The sequence below is a fragment of the Ictidomys tridecemlineatus genome, chromosome 11, assembly GCF_052094955.1.
Source record: "Ictidomys tridecemlineatus isolate mIctTri1 chromosome 11, mIctTri1.hap1, whole genome shotgun sequence".
In the NCBI taxonomy this organism is placed as follows: Eukaryota; Metazoa; Chordata; class Mammalia; order Rodentia; family Sciuridae; genus Ictidomys; species Ictidomys tridecemlineatus.
The window spans coordinates 59,410,931-59,438,794 of NC_135487.1; the positions used below are offsets into that span (position 1 = coordinate 59,410,931).

Consider the following 27,864-nt stretch of genomic DNA (forward strand, 5'->3'; position numbering starts at 1 on the left):
AAGTCCAGCTACCAAGCATTTTAATACACAAGATTAACCCCAAAGTAAATCCGTGATAAAGGAGAAGGTTAAGTTGTTCATTATCCATCCTGTATCTGAGATACCACAGTAGAGAAGGCTTCCTTCTGAACATTCTGCTGGAACTTGGGTTAGAGAGGACTTCAGAAACCAGATCTGATGAACCCTAGAAATGATCAACCTGAATCCTGGCAAACTGAAGACTATTGGCCTACTCTGACTGGGAAATGAGGCCTTAAAGAGCCTCTACATCCAGAGCAGCAGGATGTGAAAAGGGAGGAAGAGGATTGTATTGATTCTAAACCTACTTTGTTGGTGAACAGCTGTTTCAACATCATTTTGATTTATAGGACAACCTATAAGTGGTGCCCTAACTCCATTTTAGATGAAAAAAACTAAGGTGTTAAGTTAAACTCCTCAGAATTATATCACAAGTTTTTTCTAACTTCAAATCTTGAGTTCTTAATGTAATAAATAACATGTTCCCTAGCTCTTAATCCCTGAACTCCCTTAAAGGAAGAAAAGAAGGCAAGCAAGGAAGGGAGAAGGAAGGGAGGGGGAGGAAAGGAAGAAAAAGAAGAAAACACTGCTACTACAAAAGAACTGTCTCCTAAAGCAAAAATCCACATAATTTTTTTTCCATTTAAAAATATAGATTAAGATTATTCCATACTCCCCCTCCCCTGCCACCCACTTTCTTTGGTAAAAGCATCAGTTTACAGGATACATAGGATAAGCAGCAGCCAGACCTGGAAGGGTTGCCAGGGAGAACCAGAAACACCAATGTTGTGGGCGGGACAGCTAGAGCTTGCTGGGGCTCACTCACACTAGTTAACAATCAGGGTGCGAGTTGCCCTATTAAAATCGTATCAAAGCCTGGTAATGGGAAGCCCATAAGGTCTCCTGTACACAGGTCCAACCCAGGAATACTGTCTGGCACCCGTGTTTTCAGCACTCAGGTTAAGTTTGGCTTTTCCTGCACTCTGGCTGCGTTTTAATTAGCCACTCAGGTATCTCCGAGGAACTGGGGATGGGGATCCATCAAGCGAGAAGCCTAAACCTTCAGGGATGGGGTTTCCATCTTCCTAGTTTAGCAAGCCCCAGACTAGATCTACACGGTGTGCCTAGGACGTGTAGGGAAAGGGGGGGCGGGCAAGGAGACCAAGTTGGATATTTTTTTCTCTCCACCTTCTACTTGGGCTTTTGCAGTTATGCGAGGGCAAAATTCTATAAAAATGTTGGAATCAAATTTCCACTGCTGCTGCTTTGTTGCTCATTGAAAAAGGCAAAATGCATACAAAACCGGCAGCTCAAAACCACAGGCGTGCTTAAGGCGAGATTGTCGGCTTGGAAATGTCACAATGAGTAAAAGACGTAATGAATGTACTTTTGCGTTTTTCTTTCTCACTGTACTGTTCAGCCTGGGAGTATCTCAGACTGCCCCTTCCCCTAATTTCGGGCTTTCCAAGTTTATTTCTTCCACCAAGTGGGAATCGCTTCTTCTGACCTCTTCCGCAGCAGACAAGTCAGTTTACTGCGCTCAAGACGGCGCGCACTCGTGGGCTGAAAAGAAACACCTAATACACGTGTACATCCTCCAGGGCTCAAAACCTGACTTTCGGTTGTTGGATATTCCGAATCGCCTAAGGCAACTGTTCCCAGCTGGTTCGCTTGACCTGACTTCGAGATAGAGGCGCCCCTGCAGGGGACCGGGTCTATGTGCTGTGCCTTGCCGAAGGTCTGATGCTTGCCCAACCCGCTCGCCTAGTCGGAAAGTCTACCAAGCCTCCGCGTTGGGCAAGCCATGCGAAGCGAAAACAGTAGGTCGCAGACGAAGGCATTCTCCACCATTCGGCGACCTCCTTCTGGATGAATAAACGTCCTTTCCCTTGGAAAACTGCAGATTGATGAGGTCTAAAAAGGAAACTGGGACCGGTAAGTCCCAAGGTGAGTGGGTTTCCAACTCCATGATCTCTGAGGGGTAATTCAGATTTTGAGCAGCACAAGTTTGTACCTCTAGAAGCTATCTCCTTCAGTATCTTTCCAGACTAATACAATACTTGGGGTAGGCAAAAATCCAGACACTTTCTGAAAACTCTGAATCAAGTGTGACATCCGCAGTTAAAGAACGATCTTGGCTGAGGTTTCACCTTCAGTGCTGGAAGGAGTCAACACTAGAATCAGCTGCAGGCTGCTCCTTCTTACCGGCGCGGAACACTTCCGTACCGCTATGGCATTCAACAGTCGTCTTGCTGGCTGTGCGCTTGGCTCGGTACCTGGGAGGTGGACCCTTAAGGTGGTGCGGCTTGGAAGCACTGTGCCGCAAAGCTGCAGGTTCAGCAGCTGTAGGCCCCAGAGTCTTGGCTGCGACTAGTTTGACCAGATTTTCTCCCAGGCCCCAGCTGTGCCTTGCCCAGGTTTACACCGGTCTGAACCAGGCGAGTCCTCGTAGTGGGGTGAGTGAGAGCTGGGAGCCAGAGCAGGCAGTGATTCAGGGAGCCAAGATTGCCTGAATTCCGTGGAACCTCCAGGTTAAGTTCTCTCAAACGTGTGGTTACTCACTGCGAGGAACTCAGAAGCAAAAGATTCAACCGTTAAGTTGGTGGGGACTTTTTCTACTTAAAGTAATAATTTGCTAATTCGGATCTATTGCTTTTAAATATCGAGTTCCAGAGACCTCTGTCAATGCAGGCTTAATTTCATCCCACTGATGAAGGATGTTTATAAATGGCGCCTGCGGTGCGAGCCGGGTGTGAAAATATCAGTTTTATGCCTTTTGATAAGAATTACCGAGGTGGAAGGCTTATTAGACGATTACAAATTTCGCAGCTGCTCACAGCCCAATTAGGCGGCTCTTCGCGGTGAGTGGAAGCTGTGGGGGTCGAGGCGGGTTGGTGTTCCCACTTTCCAGTCCCGGACCTCCAATCAAGAACTGACTCTAAGGGCTCCAGACCCTTTTCCTTACCCTCGGGTTTTAGGAAGCCACACTCCAGGAATCCCAGTTTACCCCGGAGCCGCACAGTCTGGGACAGGGACAGGACATATTCGGAAGTCCCTCTGGCTATCTCTTCTATCCCACCCCTTCTTGGAAAGATCCAGGTGGTCCAGGGGTGTTGGTAGTCCCCCTGGGTGGGCCTTCAACCTCTGGTATTTATTTGAGGAGAGGTGGCCATCTAGACTTTTCAATTTAGTAGGTAAGAACCAAGATCCCATGTTCATTCCTTTCCCACCCGCAGACACACGGGATGTTTTTTGTTCTGTCCTCGTTGGTTCAAAATTGATCTGAATTGAAGTTTTGGCTAAAATTTCTCATTATGAAGATAGAGACATATCATACACCCATACTTATACCTTCTGATTTTTAGCCCAAGTACCTAAAAGTGGGAAAAGATTCTCTGCAAAGCAGCAGGTGAACTTTTTCTTTGCCGGAGCCAAGGAGGAATGTAGGTAAGAAGTGTGAGGCCAACTCCGAGGAGCTGGGCTTCTATGCAATCCTCTTAGACTGGCCGCTCACAGGGGGTCATGAGGTCGTTGGGCCCAAGACCGGCGGGGCGATCAGCCCTAGCTTTCATTTGGAATACCTGCCCTTTCCCCTCCGCCCACGTCCACATTCAACCCTCACCCAAAGGCTTGCACCTCCCGCCATACAGAAAATGACTCACCACCCGGTAGCCTACCGAGCAAGCTGGGTGCACGAAATTAACACCGCAGGAGAAGTCCGTGTCCCGCAGAGTGCCAGAAGTAAAGCAGACGCCAGTCCTGGCTTTTAGGTCTTCTGCTTATGTGTGACGACCATCCTCCTTTCCCAAGCCCAGAAGGCTCTAAAAATGAATCATTTCCTCCACTTATGCAGAGATAGGAGCTCTTAGATCAAGATTAGTATTTTGAAAACCTGATTGAGAGCCGCCTGATTAGGCGAGGGTGGGTGAAAAGACCGCATAAACGCCAGCGCCCCCGCCCCACTTCCCCCAAACAGCTTTAGCGCTCTTGGCATCTCCAAATGACCCGCGTAAATGATTCTCGATCGTAGACAAATAGCACTCTATAGTACTTTGCAAACGGTTACACAAATATACGGTAATTAAATCTCCAAACTGGACCTCATTTTTAATTTCACTTTAAATGCAATTCTGTGCTATACACGGCCTGATGGCGCCAACTCCTGCACTTTCCATTCGGACCAGCCATCTCATGGAATGAGCTATCTCATGGAAAATGCATTATGTGGATTCCCGCTTGCCCCAGTACTGATTTCTCACTTGATGAAAAACACAAGTCTTTCTGATCCTCACGCACAAGTTAGCTTTTCTGGAAGTCGGTCCATCCCAATCCTTCAGTTCTCTACAGGGTCCCAGGTGAATCAGAGCTTTCTTCTCCCTCCACTCCTCCGGTAAAAGACTTGGTAGAGGGATGGCTGATATGAACTTGTGCACAGTTGCCAAAAAAGGAAACCAATAGCTGTAGGGAAATGTTTTAAAGACCCTCGTGTTTATGGGAGAAAAAAATATATATAATTGAGGAAAAACCAAATTTGCAGACATTTCTTGGCCCCAAACTCTTAACACTGGCTCACTTCATCACAGGAAAATCTGTCTATCCCCATCCACTCGCCTGCTAGCCTGCTACTGACCTGTCGAGAGAAGATCATTCCCATCTTCCTTTTCTACACAAATAAGGCAAGCAAATTATATGTGAGTGTATATATGTTTTTATAATATATATCTAATTGAAGGAATATTACATAATTTTGTTAAGGCCTTTAAGAAACAGAGACTCACAGATATTTTTAAAACTACCTAGCATATACAGAATGCTCTTTTTAATTTTAATTTAATCTTTTTTGTGGTGCTGGGTATTGAACCCACCGTCTCACTGCGAGTGCTCTACCACTGAGCCACATCCCTAGTCCCTCCCAGATATTCTTATATTGCTTATGCTTCAAACGTTTTCTCTTGTTTCTTAAAAAAGGGCGAGTTTGGAAATAAGATTATTTTAACATAATCTCTTACCAAATATGTCTTCATGCACTAAAAGTAACGAAGTAAAATTTATAAATAAGCTGTTTAAAAAAACACACCGTCCAATCCTACTAAATTACTGCATCTAAGTACCCCCACGCTGCCAGAATTCGATGCAGCAGCTAGCTGGCCGCTTCTAGGATTTAGATTCTGTCTAGGATGAGATGAAAGAGCAATACTCATTAGCAACATACTTCTGTCTTTCTTGTAGCCTTGATTTCAAATTTAGTCGCAAACCATAAGCTTTTGTACTGCTCAGATGTTCCTTCTTTATCTTAATCAGAAAACTTTTCTCAAATGGAGCGCGAACCGCTAGGTAAGTCAGCCCCGGGGCTGCCAGCGAGCGGTCGCGTTCCTCAGATGCAGAGGAGAGGAGATGCGCTTTTGGAGAGAATGACTAAAACGTTCAAGTCAGAGACCTTCACTTTCCTTTCTGCTTGCTGCAGAACGGGATGTAACCTGAATCTTTGTTTAGATTTTGCTTGGGGAGCGAGAATTTAAAAGCCAAGGCAAACGCAGAGAGCAGATTTTTAAAAAATCACGTTAACAGACCATCCCCCGTGGGGGGTTCCCCCCTCCCCCCTTTAATACTAAACCTGGAGTAAGTTGGCTTGTCCTGATAAAGATCTTAACAAGTAGAGAAGGCGGGTTTTCCTAAAGTAGGTGAGGCTATTCCTCCAGGAAAACTCCCCCCCCCACCCCTCCCTCTATGTAAAGTTCCACCCTCTGGAAAGCAAACACCCCCCCCCCCTTTCCTGGAGGGGCAGACTTCAGTGGAGTCAGAAAAGGAATCTCAAGTACGATCTGTCAGAGAGCGGTTGCGGCCACTGCGGCTTCTCTGGACGAAGACTCACTTGTGACATTCCTATCCTCCTCGGTGTTAGCTTTTATTAGTTCTTTGGGGCGGGGGAGGGGGAAAGATCTGTAGCCACGGGCAGCCTCTGATCCTCCGGAGTTGGTATGTGATAAGCGGCCCTAGCAGTGCCATGTATTGGAAGAGCGATCAGATGTTTGTGTGTAAACTAGAAGAAAAGGACGTGCCGGACCTGGCAGTTCCCCTAGAGAAGGTGAGCGAGCCGATGACTGGCCCGGCCAGTTGAATTGCAGTTTCCTTGGAACACGAGTTGTTTTGGCTTCTGAATGAGGTTCAGAAACTACCTGTAACCGGCCTCATCTTCAGACCTGGCAATTTTTTTTTTTATTACGTAGTAGCGCTAGTCCGTAATCATTGCCCCCCTCCGCACAAGCTCACTTAACCTGAGGCATGGAGACTGTAATTTGGGAGACGAAGCCTCCAGCCTAAGGCGCTCTCGGGTCCATGTGAGTCGTGCTTTTGTTCTATTTGCTATGGAGATCCGGGAGAGCGGGTCGGGAGTACAGGGCGGCTGTCGGGAGGGACCGTAGACTCCACGAGTTCGGCTGCGGGCTGACACTTGCTCGTCCTTAAGGGCCCCTGGCCGCAGGGCGACCAGCGCTACCTCTGCCCCACAACAAGATACAGGGAGATGTGGCTCCAGGAAGGCCTCGGGGATCCCAGGAAGGGCCAGAAGCATCGTTTTATTTAAAACACCAGTGGAAGCAAATCCCACCGCATAAAACGAGTCTGACGGTTTGTCTGGGTTTGGGGGTGGGGGGACTGACAAGCTCTCACTTCACTCTGGTGGCAAGACCTGTGGGTGCATCGCGATTTCAGTTTGAAAATCGTTTGCAGCCTGTTTGAGGGCCTCAGGAGGACCCGCAGCAGGCACTGATGTCTTTGGACGCTGGCTGGTAACACCCGGCAAAACTGGGGCTTTCCTGCTTGAACTCTTTGTGTACATCTTGGTGCAGCTGCGGTCCCTCGTAGGGAACGCACCCGGGGGTCCCTGATAGGGTCCGCAAGACCCCCACATTCGGGCAGAATCTCGTCTGACGCTTTCAAAGCACGGAAGAAAGCGGAGGGGAAGACGAATGAGAAATACGGAAACGTGGGCCACTCGGGTTCTGGAGATCCACTAACTCCCAGGCTAGAGTTTTCATACTGCGGCAGAAAAAGCCCCCAGAGGCTGCGTTTTCTTTTAAGAACAAAACTCCAGCAAAGGCTTGGAAACACTTTAGTAACGCGCGTTGTTGCTTTAAAACATTCTGACCGAGGTTGGGTGAGTTTTTCTAATGGCACAAATTAAATTCAGCTGGATATTTTCCATTATTCGACCCGCTTTTTGCGCTGGTTAAAAATAATCCCTTAGTAGCTCAAATGTTGACTTACTGAGCAATAAGTGGCAATTTACACCTTAAAGAAACGAGTGTAAATCACTCATGGCTCTAATTGCTATAAGTTTACGAAAGAGCTGCTGGCTCGGTTTAATCTGAAGCATTTTCATTCAAATTGTCATCGGAACAAACACCAGGCTTCTTAAATCCCGCTGTAATTAGCTTTCAAGTATCCTATTAAACCTCTTCACCTTTCGGGCTATCCTATTCAAAAAGCCCCCTTTAAAAAATATATATGTGTCTTGCTCTTTTAATTGAGGTTATTAAAGAAATCAAGTTTCTTTCCCCACCCCCTCCTCAATCGTCTTTTCTTCTCTCCCACTTCACCTCCCCCCGCCCTGCACCCCCTTTAGCCCGGTGTTCCCCGCTTCGCGGTGATTGACGTCTAGAAAGAAAACGCTTTGTGCGGGGATGATTGTTATTAACTTGTTATCCCTGGCGGGGGGGTCAGGGAACTAACGTGCTCGGGTGAGCACAGGGGACCCGGCTCCCCGGGAGCTCTGCAGCTCGCCCGGCGAGCCCTTGGCGTTCGGGTGGCGGCAGCCAGCGGCTGGCAAGAGAGGCTGCGCGCCCTCGCGCCCGCTGCGCTCGGGCTCAGGCGCAGGGAAGGCTGCACGCGCAGCCCGCGCGCTGGGGCCTTCATTAGCTCGCGCCCGGTGCCGAGTCTCTCGGCCGCGTGCACGTTCTGAACTTCTGATCTTGTTTCTCCCTCGGTTCCTTCCATCCCACCCCTCAGTGCCGGGGGCTCATGTCGGACGAGTGCGGGCGGACTGCAGCCCTGGCGGCTGGAAGGACTCGGAAAAGTCCCGGAGAAGACGGACTGGTGAGTGGGGAGGCGGGCGAAGGACAAGGGACAACTGTCCGCGAGCTCTTTCCTGGGCCAGTTGGCCCCACTGGAAGCGGGTGGAGGGCCGGAATGGGTGGGAAGTTAGCTGGCTCAAGTGGCCGGCAGGGTTGCATAGCTCCCGGGGTCGTCGAGGTCAGGGGTCAGCAGCCCCAGAGGGTACGTGGCCAGAGCTGGGACCTGGGAGAGAGAAGTAGAAATGAGACCTCATAGACGGGGTGGGGGTCGACTGGGGGAAGGGAGGGGAGGCGTTGGGGATTCCCCCGTGGGTAGGTGGGTTGCGAAAGGGTAGGAGGGGTCTAGAACTGCCTGCGCGTTTCCTGCAGGTGAGCCCCGAGGGAGCTGGGGACGAGGACTCGTGCTCCTCCTCGGCCCCGCTGTCCCCTTCGTCCTCGCCCCAGTCCATGGCCTCGGGCTCCGGCTGCCCCCCTGGCAAGTGTGTATGCAACAGCTGCGGCCTGGAGATCGTGGACAAATACCTTCTCAAGGTAGGATGGAGCCGCGGGGTTAGCGTGGAAGCTCAAGGGAAAGAGAAAAGCTCCCTGACCGCCCTTTCCATCCAAGTTCTCAGTAGTGATTGTAGACCTCAGAAAATTAGCCCAGTTTAGGGCGACTCATACAGTGAGTCAAGTGTGATTAAAAAAAAAAAAAAGGCTCTTTACATGTTGCTGCAAAATAGTTTATGCGAGACATATCCTGGTGTAGAAATGCCAGTTCCCTGGGTGAATGTACCATAATCAAACTGATTCGTAGACAGACGTGAAGTTGGGGAAACCCTTGCTCAGTTTGAAAGGCTTGCCTTCTCATTTCTTTACCAAGCCCCAAACCATTGCTTTCTTAAACATCTTGGTTTTAACTGATCCCTCCACCCAAGTAACGCCCACGCTCCTGTCTGCTTAGAAGAGTTCCAGGTCAGTATGTGGTAACTGATTTCCCTTTGCAGTGTCTCCTTTGGCGTAAGCCATTGTGAAGTACCTTAAATTATTTTTTTCTGGATACTTTTTAATATAGTCTTATATTTATTTACAGTTACTTGAAACTCTTCCAAATTAAGAAAGTTTATAGGAGCATTTAAATAAAAAATTTTTTTTCAGTACCTTCCTGCTCTTAAGCCCACCCAATGCTGTTGTTATGTCCTCTCCAGTGCTTAAGGAAAAAGATGGAAAATGATGTGAAGTTAGACATGCACACACACGCACACACAAGAGCCTCCGATGAAGTGTTTCAAGTGGTTTCAGAGTTGACTGTCTTAATTTGTTTTACTTTTCTCTTGAAATATTGTGGGGGAATTTTGGAGTAGAAATTCTGGCAGGCCCAGTTATCCATGTCATTGCAGGCTGGATCATGGTCCCAAGTGTCTTAATCCTAATACATTAGGTTTTCAACTTCAATAGCTTTTTAAAACCACTATGTAAAATAATAGTTTCTCTTAAACTGAATTAGTTGCAAACCAGTTCACTTTCTATTCCCTCCCCACAATGTAAGAGGTTCAAAAGGATTAATTATGGAGAGTATGAGTTCAAAAAGTGAATTAGTGGAACTCTGTAAATTTCTGTCATTGCACAAAACTGCTTTATCTGTAAAATGGGAATATTACCCTATACAACCCAGATACAGTACCAAAAAAAGTTTTAAAGGTTTTAAAGTTTTGAAGGAAAGGTTTAAAAATAACTAAGTCTGTCCTACTTGGTGGTTGATCATTATAGTTGGCAAATTAACATGGCTTTCTCTTTAAATCTGCATTCTTAAAATTCCAATTTCAATGTTGCTAAACCTGAGCCTTTTGATATTTTAAAATCATCTTTTGAACCAAAACCAACTGCTTATTTTCAATGAGCCCTCCCAATAATTAGCTGAATTTTTAAAAGAATTTCTCTGAAATATGTTTATGAAGACTTTAACACTTCATAACAGAGAAAATTAGGATGAAGTAACACTAATCACATCCTCTGGAATAGTTTCTAGTGTTTACCTTGTATAAATATATATTTACATATCTTCTTTGTATTATAGACAATACCTGCCATCTGAGTTATGCAAAGCTTTTTTTTTTTTTTTTTTGTAATGAGACAGGAGTCTGCCCAACAAAATCTTCCACATGAATCTTATTCTTGTAGAATACTTATATATGAGTGTACTGGCACCAAATTAAGTCTGATACTGTATGACTGTCTTAAAACTCCAAGTTCTTAACTCCATACCTCCCCACACTTTGATTATTCTTCCAGATAAATTTGAATTCAAACTTGGCATTGGCTAAAAAATAGACCTAGTATAGGAATAGTATTTAAGGGTGTATCTAATAGAAAAACACTGTCTTGTGAGGCAAGTAAAACGGAATTAGAACAGAAAAGTATAAAAGGAGTTAGATATATCTTTGCCCCATTTATTACTTTAGTGTTTTGTGATTTTGGTGGTTTTCTGGCTTGGTCCTACTCCTATGTTTAAGCATTTATGCTGATTGTATCAATATTAGTCATCAGTAAAGGTTTATAGTTTCCAGAATCTTCTTTCTTTACTTCACTTTATTTACTCCCTGCCCCCAAAAAAGGAAGATTAAGGGACTTCATTTTTTTGTTGTTTGTTTTTTGAAGTCAATTTTGAGGAAAGATGCCAAATCAGGTATTAGGTTTAGCTTTTGTAGACCATGGCTCCACCCTAAAACCTTGCTTTAAAGTACAAAACAAAACAAAATAAAACTTGGATGTGACAGAAATACAGAAGTCCCTGAACAGTAGAATACTAAAAAAAATCATCTACCTTTAAACTTTATATTAATTGGCCACATTTTAGGGGGCAAAGAAAAAGGGAAATATATCTTTACCTCCAGGACAGTATTCATCATGGTTAATATTTTAAATTTCAGTTTTCTCTGATTTCCCCCTATTATTGGCTTCTTATTTTCAGTGTTTTCTATCGTGCATATATAATTCTTTTAAAGAAAAAACCTAAAGTATAAAACTTAAAACCTCATAAAAAATGAGCATCTCATTAATGCTTTGGAAAGAGGTATTTCCCTCTAATTAGAAGCCAATAAATCTTTTTACATTAAGTATAAAAGTTTTGTATTTTGTATCACGGAAAAATATGTTGAACAGTACAATCTGACAAGATCATTGGATAGAAAAATCTTTATTATGAAATAGTATAGCAAAAGCCAAACCTCATGGTAATTTACTTTCCTGTTTTAGTCATTAGATCCATTTGTAGGGTGCAACTGGTGTTTTTGCATCATTGCTCTTCTTTTACATGAAATTTAATTAAGCATAAATCTACTTGTTGTGTCTGTTTAACAGAGCAAACCTTATGAGCAGCCCAATTCAACTAGCACACATCTTCATTCTTAAAGGCTAAAATTGTGCTTATGGTATTGTGGCAACAGTGTAAAGTGAGAGTAATTATGATTTGTTTTCCTGAATTGGTGATATTTCTTGTTGCTATTTAGAAAGTATAAAAGTGATGTGTTTTTTTTTTGTTGTTTGTTAAATACCATGTTATATCTTACTACTTGAAGTGTAAATGGAAAATAATGCTGTTTGTTCCCCTGTTGCCAAATCGTTAAGTAGTCTTACCATTGTTTTACTCCTTGGCTCTATTGCCAGGGCTACTGCTTTATTACCCTTTAGAGCTTCCTTAGCAATTTCTGGTTTGTAAGGGAAATGGATTGCCTAGTTTCTTTATTAGTGTGAGTATCTTATAAAGCAATTTTCCACTTTCTTTTTTGCTCTCTTTAACAGGTATACAGTTTATAATTGTTTGGACAAAAAATAGGTTGTTAGTCTTGACTTCCTTAAATACCAGGTTTCATTATAGGAAGAACCTAGGAAAAGAAAAACAAAAAAAATCTCTACATAAGACTTTAACCAAAATGTTTCTGGTGCTCAAAGAGGTGGGGTGAGAAGAAAAGAAAAAGAAAGAATAAACCTGAATTCTTTAGAGGAATTTAAAAAAACATAAACACAAATGTGGCGTATAGTAGTGTGATTTTCTAGTTGGAGTCTAAAATAGACTCTATCCAGATGCATATTTATATAAATGACACTGTTTGGATGGAAACATCCAGAGCATATGTTAAAATATGATAGGGCCAGTGTTGCCTCACATACAAAACAGTGAATGGGTTCTTCATTGTAGTGTCAGATTGCTTCTCATCTGCCCTGCTTTCCTTCCCAGGTGAATGACTTGTGCTGGCATGTCCGGTGTCTCTCCTGCAGTGTCTGCAGAACCTCCTTAGGAAGACACACCAGCTGTTATATTAAAGACAAAGACATTTTCTGCAAACTCGATTATTTCAGGTACATGGTGAATATTTTTCTTAGTATACAATTCAAGAAATTTTATGAAAACAATTTTATAATGATTTCACCTGTTGGACTTTTTCTTGTACAGTTTTATTTATTGAAGCCCTATTTTTTTCAAATGATGGATTTCAAAATATTGGGGTGTAAATTATATTAAAACACAATAAGTATGTTTATATGGCTTTTAGGAATTTAGAATACAAAAGTTAATTCAAAAAAGATTTTCACTCTGGAGAACGAAAGTTTTATGTATTACCAACAGAAGCTTTGCTGTGCATGGGTATAAAGTATAAAATACAAAATGACTTATTGTGACAAAGTTCTTTCTTTGGGGGAAATGATAAGATGACATAAAATCATTTCGGGGGGAAAAAACTGAAAAAAAGCTTTGAACAATTTACCATAGAAGGATCCCAGTTATACACCTATAAGATGACAAGAGTTTGGATACTGTGATCAAGTACATTGGCCAGAAGTACATTGGTCAGGATTGTAAGTACACTCCATTGAATTATTCTGCCTAGAAATTCAATTTCTTTGTCTGTTTTTGGATCTTTAGTTTGTGAGATTATATTTTCACAGGATATTAAATGTAACATTTTCACACTCTGATCTCCTTATAATTGTTTAAATGTAAAGTTTTTTTCTAGGATATAATTCAATTCTTTATGGACAAGCTGTTGGAAATTGAAATGGTTTGTAAGCATGAATTTTGAAATTACTATATTTCTTTTTATTTGCATTTGCAAATGAAGAGGAATGTTCATTGTGAAATTAGTAAATTAATACTATGTAGCAAAGTTTGCAACACTTATTATGTTGTCATACTCCATTTATGGATGTTATATTGTTTATGGAGTGTATGTTATACTGTATACGTTATACTTCATTTCAAAAAGTGATTTCACCTGTAATCCCAGTGGCTCCAGAGCTAAGGCAGGAGGATCTCAAGTTCAAAGCCAGCCTGAGCAAAAGCAAGGCGCTAAGCAACATAGTGAGACCCTGTCTCTAAATAAAATACAAAATAGGGCTGGGGATGTGGCTCAGTGGTTGAGTGCCCCTGAGTTTTAATCTCTGGTACCCTCCCCACAAAAAAAAGTGATTTTTAGACAGAGTGTTTAGTGATTGATTTGAATAAAATTGCTGGGTGATTTGAAGCACTTCGTAATACCCAGAATCATTTATTCTATGAAAATCACAGAATTTATGATCACTCAAAATGTATATTTCTTATTAGGTTTACTCTCCATTTCTTCTACAGTAGTAAAGTTTACCTTTCTCTTTCACTTATGATATGCTGATCTTACTTTTTTTTATGGTAAATTAAAGCCCTTTGAAATACTTGGTTTTAAGGTTGAAAATCTTGTTCTTCAGGACTTTTAAATACTTCATATTTTATTATATTCCGAAATTTATTTTTAGGATTCAGTTTTAATATTTTTTTTTAAATAAATAACATCTGGTAGTTTCTCCAAAGACACATCCAGGAGGCGGCGCATGTACATGCCCTGCTCTAGTGTGATCTGGGTTGCGGGGGCTGGTGATGGTGACAGGAGTCATGACAGCATCCAGTCACTCAGCCTGGAAGAAAAAAAGAAATATTTACACCTATCTCTGGCATTCTGTTAAGACTGATTTGCATCTAATATTTAAATATGTCTCCGAAGTTCTAGATAATGTTTCTTCCCTTCTGTGGATAGCAATGCCTTAGCTTTTCCGGGGAAGGATACAATTCCAAGTTTTCTTCTTCACCCACTAGGATGAAGAATTTCTATTCTGTGTATCATTTGATAATTTCTATTTTAAATGTTCTAATATCTTCTTTATGGTATTTTTATGGCATTTTCTAATCTCAACTTCCCAGTTTAAGATTTGTTTTGCTTTTTGATGCTAGAGATGAAACCCAGGACCTTGTGCATGCTAAGCACATGCTATACTACTGAGCTACACCCCGGCCCTGAACTTGGTTTTAAGAAGTCAATATTTATATCTTGAGTTTGTATACTTTTGCACTTTTACTTTTTCTGTCCATTTCCCCTCCCCCCACCTTGTGTATTTGTATCTTGAGTCTCTAAATAAATTTATAAATGCTTTGATATTTGACCCAGTAAGAATATTAAAATTCATGTTTTGTTTATTTTAAAAGAAAATTCAGTCTTCATTTACAGCAGTCATGAGGTTTTATTTTTAAAAATAGATCTGAATTGTGATCTTAAATCTTGATTTCTTACTATACTGACTTTTAGAAAATATTTTTATTTTTTTCAAAATGTTTAAATGCCAGTGGAGTATATAATGTGTTTAATATTAATCTGATAAATATCTCATGAAAGCATTAAAATCTTTACTGTTCTGCCCTTCTCTTTACTGTAGAAGGTATGGAGCTCGCTGCTCTCGATGTGGGAGGCACATCCATTCTACTGACTGGGTCCGGAGAGCCAAGGGAAATGTTTATCACTTGGCGTGCTTTGCCTGCTTTTCTTGCAAAAGGCAACTTTCCACGGGAGAGGAGTTTGCATTGGTGGAAGAGAAAGTCCTATGCAGGGTGCATTATGACTGCATGCTGGATAATTTAAAAAGAGAAGTGGAAAATGGTAAATATGTACTTAAAATACTTTTGAGTCTTTGGGGACAGTGAATACAGGGATAAAAATGATTTTTCCCAAAGTCATCTTAATGCATTATTTTGTGCAAAGTATAATTGTGGTAAAATTCATTAAGCACTCTTCTGTTAGTGATGGTCTCCATCTGTTTATTTATAGGAGAAACCATGGTGTATGTATAAGCTTTGTGCCATATTTTCAGGCAGCAGATTTTAGTTAAGGTTCAGGTTTTCTTTTTGAAAACAATTATTTTGTTTTATTTGCCTTCCAAAGAATGGGCCTTAAATGTGACTTCTAAATTTTTGTACTTTTGACTGAAAACATAAGTCTATAAGTGGAATATTGTTTCCGCAATATGTTTACAGTGTGTTTTAAAACTTAAAGAGATTTTCAATCTAGAAGATATGTACAGTTTCACAATAAGCCAAGAGATACAAGAAAGCTATTACTGCATGATTGGTGGACTGATTTGAGTTACCAATATGTATGGTACATTTTTAAAATGCAGGTAATGGGATTAGTGTGGAAGGTGCCCTCCTCACAGAACAAGATGTCAATCATCCAAAACCAGCAAAAAGAGCTCGGACAAGCTTTACAGCAGATCAACTCCAGGTAGATGTGACAATGAATTTAAGATTTCTGGAGCCCTTCCCCACCAAGAACAAAATTCCAAAACAAAAAGCCAAATTCATGATGCCTAAAAACATTCATGTTTTCTGAGAGGTTATCCTATGCTTTTTTTTTTTTGAGAACTTAATGAATGTATGAATATATACTTATTGCCATGAAATGTTTATCAGTATTCCAACACACTGTGTGTATAGTCTAGTCATGCAAGTGCTGTTTCCTTGGAGTCTTTTGGTATCAGCAGCACAGTAGAAACAAAATGTTGATCTGTTCTGATTTCATGATAACATCAGTCTAATCTAGCCATATATGTTATGACATGTAATCACAACAGGAGACAAACTATTCTGAGACTCTTAACAGAAAGAGACAGCATGTAGGTCTATGGGACTCTAATGTGTTAGTCTTTTTAAAAAAATTACAATGAGCCTCTTAATGGACAAGATTGTTATATTTTTTGAGTAAGAAAGAATTGAGTGTTCCTTGAAGTAAATAGTAACATGCTGCTGGTTGACTCCAATCAAGTAGTCCGTTTCTTGTTTTTAAAAGGTGTAGAGGAAGTAATTATATAATTTGATGTTAAAGGTTGGCTATACCCCTGAAAAGGATGGGATTATTTTCAGTTTAGTTGTCCTAAATATAATTGTTGTAAATTTGGTTGATCCAAATTGTCAAGAAGATAAAAGTTTATATTTAAGTCTATACATATGATGATTATTTCTGGCACTTTTTCAGATAAGAAAATAACTTTTTCTAAAAGATTTATGTCGCTTAGGTTATGTGTTTTATGTTAAGGTAATGTAATATTTATTGGGCACCTACCATGTACAACTGGGTACCTTAGACACAGCATCCATTTTAGTTCAGACTTCAAAAGACATTTATGCATTTGTTAATGAGTGAAAGTAATATTTTGAAAAATCATATGTAGCAAGACTTGCTGGTATTGAAGATGGATGCCATATAAAAGTGTTTTAAGAGAGAAGTTTTTATTTTGAGAATGATTACAAACATTCTGAGGGAACTTGGCAGTGGGAATGACTTGAGCATTAAAATCTAGGACCATTCAGAAAAAAGTTCCAAATACATCATTGTTTTGTATTTCTTAGGCATAAAGTTACTTGATCAGTAAGTAATAAATGAAAGATAAGGCAATTAGAAGAAATATCTCTGTTCAAACCTTGCTTATCTTGCAGTTTCCATGAGTTAAAATGGAGATCACACAAGTCCTTAGAGACCCAGTTGCTAAAAAGTGTCTGGGTTAAAGCAGAATCTCTAATACAAATGTACTGTTTTTAAAGTGGACAGTTCCCATGACGAATTGTCTATAATTTGAAAAATTACAAAGGTTGATAATTTTAATTTGAAGTAAAAATTTATTTATAATTGTGTGAATTTGAAACCCCTGTGTATAGACATAAGGGAATATCTGTGAAAGCCTTGGTATGACAAGTCCTGTGCCAGGCATCTTATCTGTATTATCTCCTTTAACTCCTATAGTTATTCCTTGATGTAGGTAGCCTCTCCAAAAGATTCAGGAACTCCCCTGAAGACAGACCTCCAGGAGAATGGTAGAAAAGACATCTGAATCCTGGTTCCCTAATCTGGTCTTTTTGTTTGGTTTGGCTTCCCAGTAGACCATGAGAGAAAAATGTGCCTTAGCAAAACTCCATCTAATGGCAACATCAACAGCTAAAACAGAGTGGGATTCTGGATCTTATGGGTAGTCTTACAGTTTTAAGTTGTTGCAAATGTGCGTAAAATATTTAAGCCTTGTGTTATAGAAAAATGTGATCAGAATTAAAAGCGATTAACATGTATATTAGAATCATAGGTTTTAAAAAATGAAAGCATATTGATATGCTTTCAAAGGATGTTCTCATTTACTCAGTATGTAATAGTATTTATCTTATGCCAGGGATGGCTGAATCAAATGAGATACAATCCTCTAGAGGTTCTTTATAATTTAGGAATATAGGATAGCTGTGGATAAAAATATATATATATTTATATTTACTTTGTCAGAATCTCTAATTGTCGATTGTTTTACCTTTCTTTAAGAAACCTGAATATATTCAAGTATTTTTGCTTGAACTGAGCAAAACAGTAAGATACTATATGTGCACAGTAAGTCAAGACTGTCCATACAGTGCCTACAGTGCACAGAGAAGAGTTAAAATAGGATGAATAAATAATTTCCTGAAATTCTTTAGAAATTCATGGAGAGAAAAATAGTTTGACTCAAAAAATACATCTGCAAATACATATCAGATATTGTCTCTTTATAAAAATGATATTTAAGAAATTCCTACTAATGTTATGATTTTCCTATTATAGTTACAAATATTGGCTCAAAGATTATTACTATTAAACATGCCAAGTTTAGCTCTTACTTTAATTTTCATATCAAATTGGTCAACTGTTACTTTGTCGACTCCTGACATTGCCATAAATCTCTTGGCCTTAAAATAATGTGTCTATAGAGACTCACCCCTAGACCATGTTAGAAGAACTTGAAAAAAGGAGTGGAGTGGGCTTCAGAAGCATCTGGAGAATGGTGAAACTAAAGTAGAAATTAAAAAGCCCTTTTATTTCTTTTCATGAGACTAAATACTAATATTATTAAAAGGAAGATCAATAAGTATTTCTTAAGAATATTCCAATTCTAAATGATCACTGTTGATTTGTTTTATTCCTTGATTGAAAAATTGCTTTATTAGATATAATTTGGTCTCATTATTAAACTTGAAAACTGGATATGCATTTGTGAAAGCATGCTGTTTATTTTTTAGAGATTATCAGTAACGAGCTTCTTAGCAAACACCCAAATACTTGCTCAGATTTTTCATTTTGAAAAATTAAAACACAAAGACATGATTAATTTGGTCATTCTGTTTGTTTTTGGGATGGTACATGTCAAACTATAAACACCAATCCTCATTCATATAGGAATATATTAAAGTAACACATTTGGAGTAGGAAAGGAATAATAAAATGAACTGAGTGAGATTATAAACATTTAGGCCATTTTGCCTATAGTTATGTTTTATTATCAGTGTATAGGTTGAGCATAGCTGGATGGGAAGCCAGGAATACGTAAGTCTAGAAGAGCCACTAATCAAATCTTTTTTTTTTTTTAATATTTTTTTAGTTGTAGATGGACTTAATACCTTTATTTTATTTATTTTATGTGGTGCTGAGAATCGAATCCAGTGCCTCGGATGTGCTAGGCAAGCACTTCACAACTGAGTCACAACCCCAGCCCCTCAAATCTTAATTGAAAATATAGCTTGTAACCTCAGAAGGTTTCCTGGACATTAGCCTTTTTCTACAGACTTTAACCAGATTTTACTCACTGTAAGTCTCATTCTGTCATGAACTCCCAGTGCACACTGTGTGACAGGAAAGGAGTTAACTTGGCTGTAGCCCATGAGGGTTATGAAGAGTAAGTCACTGCCCTTGTCCTCAAAGAGCTCACTTTCTGCTCTGGACAGTGAACTTGCAGATGAATTATTTAGCTACCCTGTGACAAGTGCAGATGCAGATGATAGTATTACACGAGGACAATAGTGGAGAACACAGCTGATTTGCCAGTTGGAAAGAGCATTGAGGCGAGCTGTGCTCTATGTGCTTAGGTATTTTGGGCACTCATGCCCCACACTGTAGACGTGTACTACATGTTGGATGCTTCCCTGACTGTTTGCAAGACATCCTTTATGTTTTATAATCCTCCCCTCAGCTGATTGACTTTTAATAATTAAATTCAAATATCTTACTTTATTCCCATAACGATTCCCTCTTCTGGAATAATCCAGAGTCCTTGGCTTGTGCTTGTATTCTGATATTCCCTACTCTCCTCTACTTTTCTCCCTTTACTTCTTATTTTAGGTCATTATTGGCATGTCTGTATCTTTCAGGAAAATGAAGACCAGGGAAGGTTTTCTTCATATCTCATAGCACTTGACACAGGGATTCCAATCCAAAAACTCCCATCAGAATCACCTGTGAATTGTTTCAATATAGAGATGTTTAGATCCTGATAAATTCTTTTTTTAGAGAGAGAGAGAGAGAGAGAAAAGAGAGAATTTTAATATTTATTTTTTAGTTTTCGGCAGACACAACGTCTTTGTTTGTATGTGGTGCTGAGGATCGAACCCGGGCCGCATGCATGCCAGGCGAGCGTGCTACCGCTTGAGCCACATCCCCAGCCACTGATAAGTTCTTATTCAATGGACTGATGATGTCTTTTTTTAAAAAAGATCTTAAATAGTCTTTTGCATAAAGTGAATGATCCCCAAATGTTGGCATCATTACAACCAAGCGGAATTCATCTTTGGAGCTGTTCACTATCTACAGATGCATGAAAATTATATTACTATAATTATAGATATTATACCTGTTTATATTATAGATATTGTACTTGTTTAGCTCAGTAGAGGTGGCAGATAAATGTGATATGATTTTTATATTTTATTATGTTTTCGAATGCTGGGAAGTTTAACAGAATGAATAAAATAGTGAGAATTCCATACTATTTATGCATTTCATTTATGGGTTCTAAAAATGGAAGTAAGAAAAGGTGAGTTTATTTCTAACAGCATAATTGAGAGACCAAATTTTCTGTTGAAGTGGGTTATTTTTTAAAGAGCTCAGCATAACTTTTGCATAGCAATTCACAAAATATGCCTTTTCACTTATATATACTTCCCATATTGATTTTCAAGTCGTAGAGTATAAGTATCACATTTTCTTGTGCATATCTTATCTTTTCTGTCATCAAAATTTAGATTGATCTGTGTATTTTTAACTATTTGCTATGTACATCTTTTATAAAACAGGTCATGCAAGCACAATTTGCTCAGGACAACAACCCAGATGCACAGACCCTCCAGAAACTGGCAGAGAGGACAGGCTTGAGCAGACGTGTGATACAGGTGATTATGTTAAAGGTCAATCAAGAGATACAAAAATTTCCAATTCAAGATCTTTGAGTGTGCATTGTTCTTTTGTGAAGAAATCTTATAATATTACCTTCCTGCTTTAGGTCTTTTCACACTCTAAATCAATTTTTTAAAACCTGATAAGTAGTCTACCTTGGGTCAGGCTGCCTTTTGCCAAATGACTCTTTGCATGTTTTCATTCAGTGCTCACAGCAGCCCCAAGATCCTCGGGCTAAGAAAGAGAACTGAAATTTCAAGCACAATCTGGTTCTGAATTCAGTGTTTTCTACTTTTTTTGACTGTGTGTGTATGTGTGTGTGTATGTTTGTGTGTGTGTGTGTATGTATGTAGGTGTATGTATGTTAAGGGTATTAGTGGGCTTTGCTAAAAGATCCAGGAAGAGGGAGTTATGTAAATGAAGCTAGGGAGGGATGAATTAGAGTAAACTTATTAGAATGTAGAATTGAGGTTTAGAAATTATGGAAGATGAAATTGTTGTAGTTGCAGAGGCCTATGAATGCAGAGTTCTTTTTGGTCAGAAAAGGGCCATTATTTGTGACTTGAGGAAGAGCTTGTGACAGCATATGAGAAGAATCAGAATCCAGAGAAGACTAGTTAGAAGCAGACAACTTAGTTGGGATACCCAGCAAAGTAGTGATTTGGGGGGGGGGTGCTTGGGGGTGTAGAGTGAGTTAGTGGGCCTAGGATTTGTTGGAGAAACATTTTATTAACTAGAATTTGCTCAAGAAATGTCAGGAGCTGGATGATAGGGATACCAGAAAAGGACTTGGGGACTATAGTAGAGAAGCAGAGAGAATCAAAATATCAATAGGATTGGTACTCTTAACAGAAATAAAGTTAAAAAAAAAAAACACCTGGTTGGTTGTTTGGAGGAAGATGAAGTCCCTTTTAGTTGTGTTAATCATTCAGTGATGGTGGCAGTTGGATATGAAGACATGTATTTGAAAGGATGAACAGTACTAGAGCAAAGAGATCCTTTGGGTTAGATCCTTTAGAAGGAGATCATAGAGCATAAAAAATGAGCTGGGAGGCACCTGCCTGTAATCCCAGCAGCTTGGGAGGCTGAGGCAGGAGACTCCCAAGTTCAAGGCCAGCCTCAGCAATTTAGCAAAGCCCTAAGAAATTTGGTGAGACCTCATCTCAAAATAAAAAATAAAAAGGGCTGGGGATGTGGTTCAGTGGTAAAGCACCCTTGGGTTAAATCCCAAAGGTGATTGTACCAAAACAAAACAACAACAACAACAAAAACCGAAAAGGGTGGGCGTTAGAAAACATGTCAGAGGTACTGCCATTTGAGTGGCACATAGTATTACTTAGAATCAAGGAAGGAGCCTAGTGGAGAAGCAGTGGGAAGCTTGGAGAAGAGTGGCTGCTTCAGGAAGGAGGCAACCAACTAACAAAATGGTATAAAAAGAATAGTGAAGTAGAAGGTAAATAATACTTGAGGTTCAAAAAAGTTTAAGGAACTAAAGTAAAATGAAATTTATTTGGGGGTGGTGGATAAATACCTTCATTGTATTTGTATTTTATTAAGTTGGGAGGTTGATACACAGGTATATATTCTTTGAGAAGCTAAAAATGTTTTACATTAACAAACTGTCTATATAAAGAAGCATACGGGAAAGACCTAAGAACACTGCAGCTTCTCTAAAGATTAATTCCCCAGTGGTTTTAGTTGACTGCAGTATGAGGCTCTCTTGGGAGGCGAGTCCCACATCCTCTGCACATTTCAGATGTTCAGAGTATTGTGTTTATTTTAGTATTGTGTTTGGCTTGTTAGCCAATCTGGAAAGAATGCTGCCTTTAAGAAAAGCTACCAAAGTAATAAAAAAAATCTTAAAGTTGCTATAATATTGAAGGCAATAAGGATAGTTAACTGGAGATGGTCAGGAAATAGGAAAGGAACAATTAATACAGAATAGGTATCTTTAAATGTGTATAAAGATTGGTCTGCAAAAGAATATTAAAAAAAAACACTGATGTTCACTCATAATGAACTTTTTCATGTAAAAAAAAAGACTCAAATATGGTATGGCCATCACTAAAGATCATTTCATGTGCTTGGAAATGAAATTTCCTTTGAAGGCAGGTCAGACTCAAAGGTCCAGTGTTGCTTCTAATCTAAGACTTTGCACATTCATAGTAATGAAGGCTACAAGAAAGCCAGATTCATTGACTGTTAGGATTAGACTATTTTGGTCAGAAGCACAATAGAATAGAAGGCCTTCTTAGAGCATTTCTTATTATATTTGAAGGACTAAGGGTCCCAATCAGACATTTGTCTTGTAATTCTCAGGTATTTAAGTCCCAGTATTATGTGTATGTTAACTTGATCTCAAATGCTAAAACTCACAGAATATAGTTTTGATTTTGGCTTTTTAAATGTAAAGATTGCATGTTGGATATTTTTCATAAGCTGACAAAGAGTACTAGCAAGCAAATGTATATATTATTTTTATATATACATATGTATATATTTTATATATACACATATGTATATATAAAAATAATATATACATGTAATTTAAATATATAGTTCTTCACAGTGTTTTTGAAGAATTAAGTACTATGACTTCAAATAGTAATTATGTCTTTCCCCCAACCTCCTTCCTAATGTTGGGCACAGCACTTGAGACACATTAAGGAAAAGAGTTTTTATTACTAGATCTCTGTTGTAATATGCAAACTAGGTCATCCAAAGATGAGGTGGAAGCAATGGTCTGACACATGGAAAGTCTCAACTTCACTAGCTTCAAGTCTGCTTAGTGGGACATTTGTAATAGCAGATTGTCATTGTGCTAAAGTCAGAGAATAAAGATGGATGATTTTTAATACTTTTCATCCAGAGCCAATCATTATTCATATACCCTTTCAGATAAGTTAATTATGAGTTGTATATTTTACAGAAACAGGGTAAAACATTATTGGTGTTGTTTTCAATCAGTGTGATAGGATTGCCCTTCCAAAAGCTGAGATGCACATAATTTTTATTGCTGAATATATTGAGCATTGGATAATTTATTTTGTGTCTAGTTTTTCATTATCTTAAAATGTTGCCATTTTAAAGCAGGGAGCCAGTGGTGCAAGCCAGTAATCCCAATGAGTCAGGAGGACCTCAAGTTCAAAGCCTGCCTCAGCAATTTAGCAAGTTCTAAAGCAACTCAGACCCTGTCTCTAAATAAAATATAAAAAGGCTGGATATGTGGCTCAGTGGTTAAGCACCACTGGGTTCAATCTCCCCACCCCGCAAAAAATGTTGCCATAAGCAACACTATATTTTGTTTGTATATTCAACAGTTTCCTTAGGATAAATTTCTAGAAGTGAGATTGTTGAACAAAAAGATAGGAAGTGAGATCGCTGAATAAAAAGAACATTTTTAGAGTCTTTATGCAAAAATTGCTTTCTAGAAAGTTCATACCATTTTTCTTTTCCAGCCAGTACCTATATACAGGAGTTTTCACAGGAGTAAGATTGTTAAATATATTTGATATGTTTTTTTATATTTTTATATCAATGGAGGGCTGGGGATACAGCACAGTTGGTAGAGGGCTTGCCTTGCATGCACAAGGCCCACAAGATTGTGTTCAATCCTTAGCACCTCAAAAAAAATAAAAATAAAAATAAAAAATAAAACAATAAATGGAATTGAACATGTTTGCTTATTTCATAATTTAAAATTATTTATTTTCAATCTATATTTCTGTGAGTTATTTCTTCTGTCTTCATCTTACTAATTTTTATTAATCCTGTTTGTTGTGTTAAACTTTCATGGTCTATCATTTTCCTTTTCATTTTTTTTCCTACATAGAACTTTGTTTTTATGTATTTAAATTTCTTAATCTTTTGATAGAGAAGCATAGCACAAAGGCCAAAATTATCTGAAAAGTATGTTATCAATATTGGCTTTTGTTTTCTTAAAAATTCATGGTTTCAATGATTTGTACCTAAACTTTATCTGGATTAGTTTCATCTGAGGTAAAGATTTATCTGTATTTTTCTTTTGAATTGTTAACCAGTTTTCCCTAAATCAGTAAGCCATGCTTTCACAATAATACTAAATATCATCTTTCTCATATACTAAATTGTTGTATTTGTCTTTTAGTTCTTGCATTCTAAAGGATTCATTTTAATGTTTTTTCTTTTGCATGATGTCTCCATGACCTGTTTTCACCTTATGTAGTTTATGATTTAGAACTCCAAAATTTTAAATTGTGTTGTTCAGAGAAATTTTTAACTCTTGTTAGCAATTTGCAAAGCAGGAGGAAATTGCAAGTAGGTGAGGAGTCCAAAGGACTTGTATTTGAATTCTGAAAGTGGATAGCACTTTTTTTTGTTTGAATTAATGTTAGTGTAACTATTCTTCCATTTGTCACACATTCTTCCAAATTTCCAATTTATTTCCAAAGTCTGACAATATTTTTTGTTTCAATGAAAAGATAATAATTTTGTTGTTGTTGTTGTTTGTTGTATATTCCATACAATTTACTAGAGACAAAAAGATATTTTGAAGAAATTCCAGGAAGCACAGTGCAAGTTTATGAGGCTGTATGTAGTTCTCTGGAGTGTGTGACTTCTGGAAAAGGCAGGTGGCATCACTTCTCTCCACCCACTTGCCAGGAGGACAGATGTCTTTTGGGTGAGACTGGTGACTGCAGTGACATCATCGACTGTTTGCCTGTGGGCTGACTGGAGAATTTGAGTAGGGTCTCTGTACAGTTATCTCAGGGTCTATAACTCAGAGAGTTCTGGGGATGGCTTCAATTCTCACTCCTTTTCCTTGGTGCATGCCAGAGACTTGTCCTGGAAACCTTCCTTGGGTGCTGCCTTTTAGCCACCTGCTCAGAGCTGCTTATACCATTACATTGTTAACTTTTACTCTTTTAGTTTTAATCTCTTGAGTTTATACTTCACCAGCCTTCTATTTTTGATTGCCAGTGGAAGGGTATATCTTTGAAATCAGGCCAACTTGTTCTTATAAATTCTTTGTAGCCCTGATTCCCTTCTTCCTTCAAGTTCCTACCAGCCAACCCTGAACAGACCAGAGATCTTGGCCATTTCTTCCCTGTTCCCCAAAGTTTCCCATCATAATTCTCTTGACATTTTGATCCCTTCCCTTATTTTTCTTCTTATGACAGAATTTTTTGGAATGATGGCAATTTACATATATATATGTATATATATTATATACACATGTATATGTACATGTATGTCTATGTGTATACGTATATATGTATATATATGTGTATATGGATATATGTATGTATATTTATTTTGCAGTAGCTGGGGATGGAACCCAAGGTTTCACATAGGCTAGGCAAGTAAGTGCTCTACACTGAGCTACATCCCCAACTCTGATATAATAATATTTTAATAGAGCAAAATTCTGTGGTCAAGATTTATTTCATGGCGAGGACTCCAAACAGGCTGATTAATTACTAGTAGCATTATGGATAGTCTAGCCTCCCTTACCCAGACCTGAATGTAAGACCTTGCTTCCCCTGAATTCGCTTCATTTCTGTGGATAGAATGGAAAACAGAGTAGTTAGTGCTTTACGTTTTGTGAACATTTTAATCAGTGGATGTGTTTGTATTTAGTTCTATTTAAATATTACTAGCTTTTTCTTATTATACACCTGTCCTTAACATGCTTCCTAGGAAATAGTCTATGTATTCACTAAGAGAAATTGAACTCAGCAGGTTAAAATGTTAACTGGAATAACTGAATCAAGAGGCTTATAGAAAGCTTTAAGTTCTCTGTAGGGATTTTGATCATTTGAACAAGGGTTAGAAATAAGTCCAGCAGGTGTCTAAGAATACATTTAGTAGCATTTTTTTAAGTTCTTTTAAAAAAGACTTTTCTTTTACCTCCAAATGCCAGTAGTTAAACCACGGACACTTTTCTGGACCTTTTCATCCCTTTTTCTACCCATTTTCCTTCTTCTCAATGTCATTTTGTCTTTTTTTTTTTTTTTAAAGATATTGGTTTAGTACAGAATCAGCTTTTAAAGTAAATCACCAGAGAGCTCTTATCTGAGGGGGAAAATATAACTGTGGTTATCTGGGTTAAAAAGTGTATTTTCTGTCTTCAGAACTTTTTTAACAGGTAAAGTGGTGTTGAATTCATTTTTAAACTGGGTTGGCAATGCACTCAGGGTGACCTACCTGACATGTGACCTTCCAACCTTGACCTACTAACCTTGCTCTTCTCCCCTTAAGGTGTGGTTTCAGAATTGTAGAGCACGCCACAAGAAGCACGTGAGTCCCAATCACTCTTCCTCAGCCCCAGTCACTGCAGTCCCGCCCTCCAGGCTGTCTCCACCCATGTTAGAAGAAATGGCCTATTCTGCCTACGTGCCCCAAGATGGGACGATGCTAACTGCGCTGCATAGTTACATGGATGGTAGGTATCCCAACATCTAACAGGTTTCTTCCAAGCAATCACTAACTGTTAACTTCTAATATTAGGTTATTGATACGACTTATATTTGGAAATATTACCTCAGTAGTAGCTGAAAAATATTATAGGGGGTACAGTAGACAGCACAATTGTCCCCCAATTTTTATTTCTGTTATTCCATCTTTAGGAGACAAATTTGACACTCACTTTAGCTAAAAGTGCAAATATTAATAATGACTCTTACTGCTTGATTTTTACTGTTTTTTTGTTGTTGTTTGTTTGTTTTTATCTGGTAAATATTTAAATAATTTATTTTCCTACAATCAAAGAAGGTATTCACACTTAGATCTTTAGATTGGGGTTTAAGTTTTGTTAAACTTTTTATTGAGGCAAATCTTACCTATAGAGAAAAGTACATGCCTAAGTTTTCAGCTAAATGTGTTAAAACAGTGAATGTGCCCCATAAATACTACCCAAGTGAAGTAGGAGAACATAATTAGCACCCCAGAAGCCTCCCTCATGTCTCCTCCTAATTATTCTTTTCTTCCAAGTAACATAGCTCTGACTTCTAAAGCCTTGCCTTAGTCTTTTTTTGAGCTTTACATAAAGTGAACCATACAGAATGTATTCTTATGTGTCTAACTCTTCAGTTACCTTGGGAGATTCATCTGTGTTGTTGCAAGAGTCAGTGATTTGTTTATCTTATTGTTATAAAGAATTCTACTGTAGGAATCTTAGCACAGTTTATCTGTTTTATGGTTGATAGACATTTGTGTATCCTCTAGTTTGGGTACTTATGAACATGCTGCTATGGACTTTACTGCACATGCCTTTTGGTGCA

The 27,864-nt window shown here is 39.0% G+C and overlaps 1 protein-coding gene across 3 annotated transcripts in view; it reads left to right on the forward strand.

Moving 5' to 3' along the window:
- Nucleotides 1-1,580: 1,580 nt before the first annotated feature.
- The window catches only part of Lhx8 (LIM homeobox 8), a 29,917-nt gene continuing 3,633 nt past the window's right edge, over nt 1,581-27,864 (forward strand). Inside the window, exons 1-8 of one of the 3 annotated variants that reach the window (XM_040288873.2) lie at nt 1,581-1,965; nt 8,026-8,112; nt 8,460-8,621; nt 12,307-12,428; nt 14,808-15,028; nt 15,546-15,649; nt 20,503-20,598; nt 26,843-27,026. In XM_040288873.2, the coding sequence (XP_040144807.1) occupies nt 8,038-8,112; nt 8,460-8,621; nt 12,307-12,428; nt 14,808-15,028; nt 15,546-15,649; nt 20,503-20,598; nt 26,843-27,026 (964 nt within the window). In that variant the 5' untranslated portion in view covers nt 1,581-1,965; nt 8,026-8,037. Of the gene's footprint in view, nt 1,966-5,818; nt 6,104-6,155; nt 6,357-8,025; nt 8,113-8,459; nt 8,622-12,306; nt 12,429-14,807; nt 15,029-15,545; nt 15,650-20,502; nt 20,599-26,842; nt 27,027-27,864 lie in introns of those variants that run through there. The other 2 variants (XM_005330682.5, XM_040288874.2) reach the window with 2 other exon arrangements.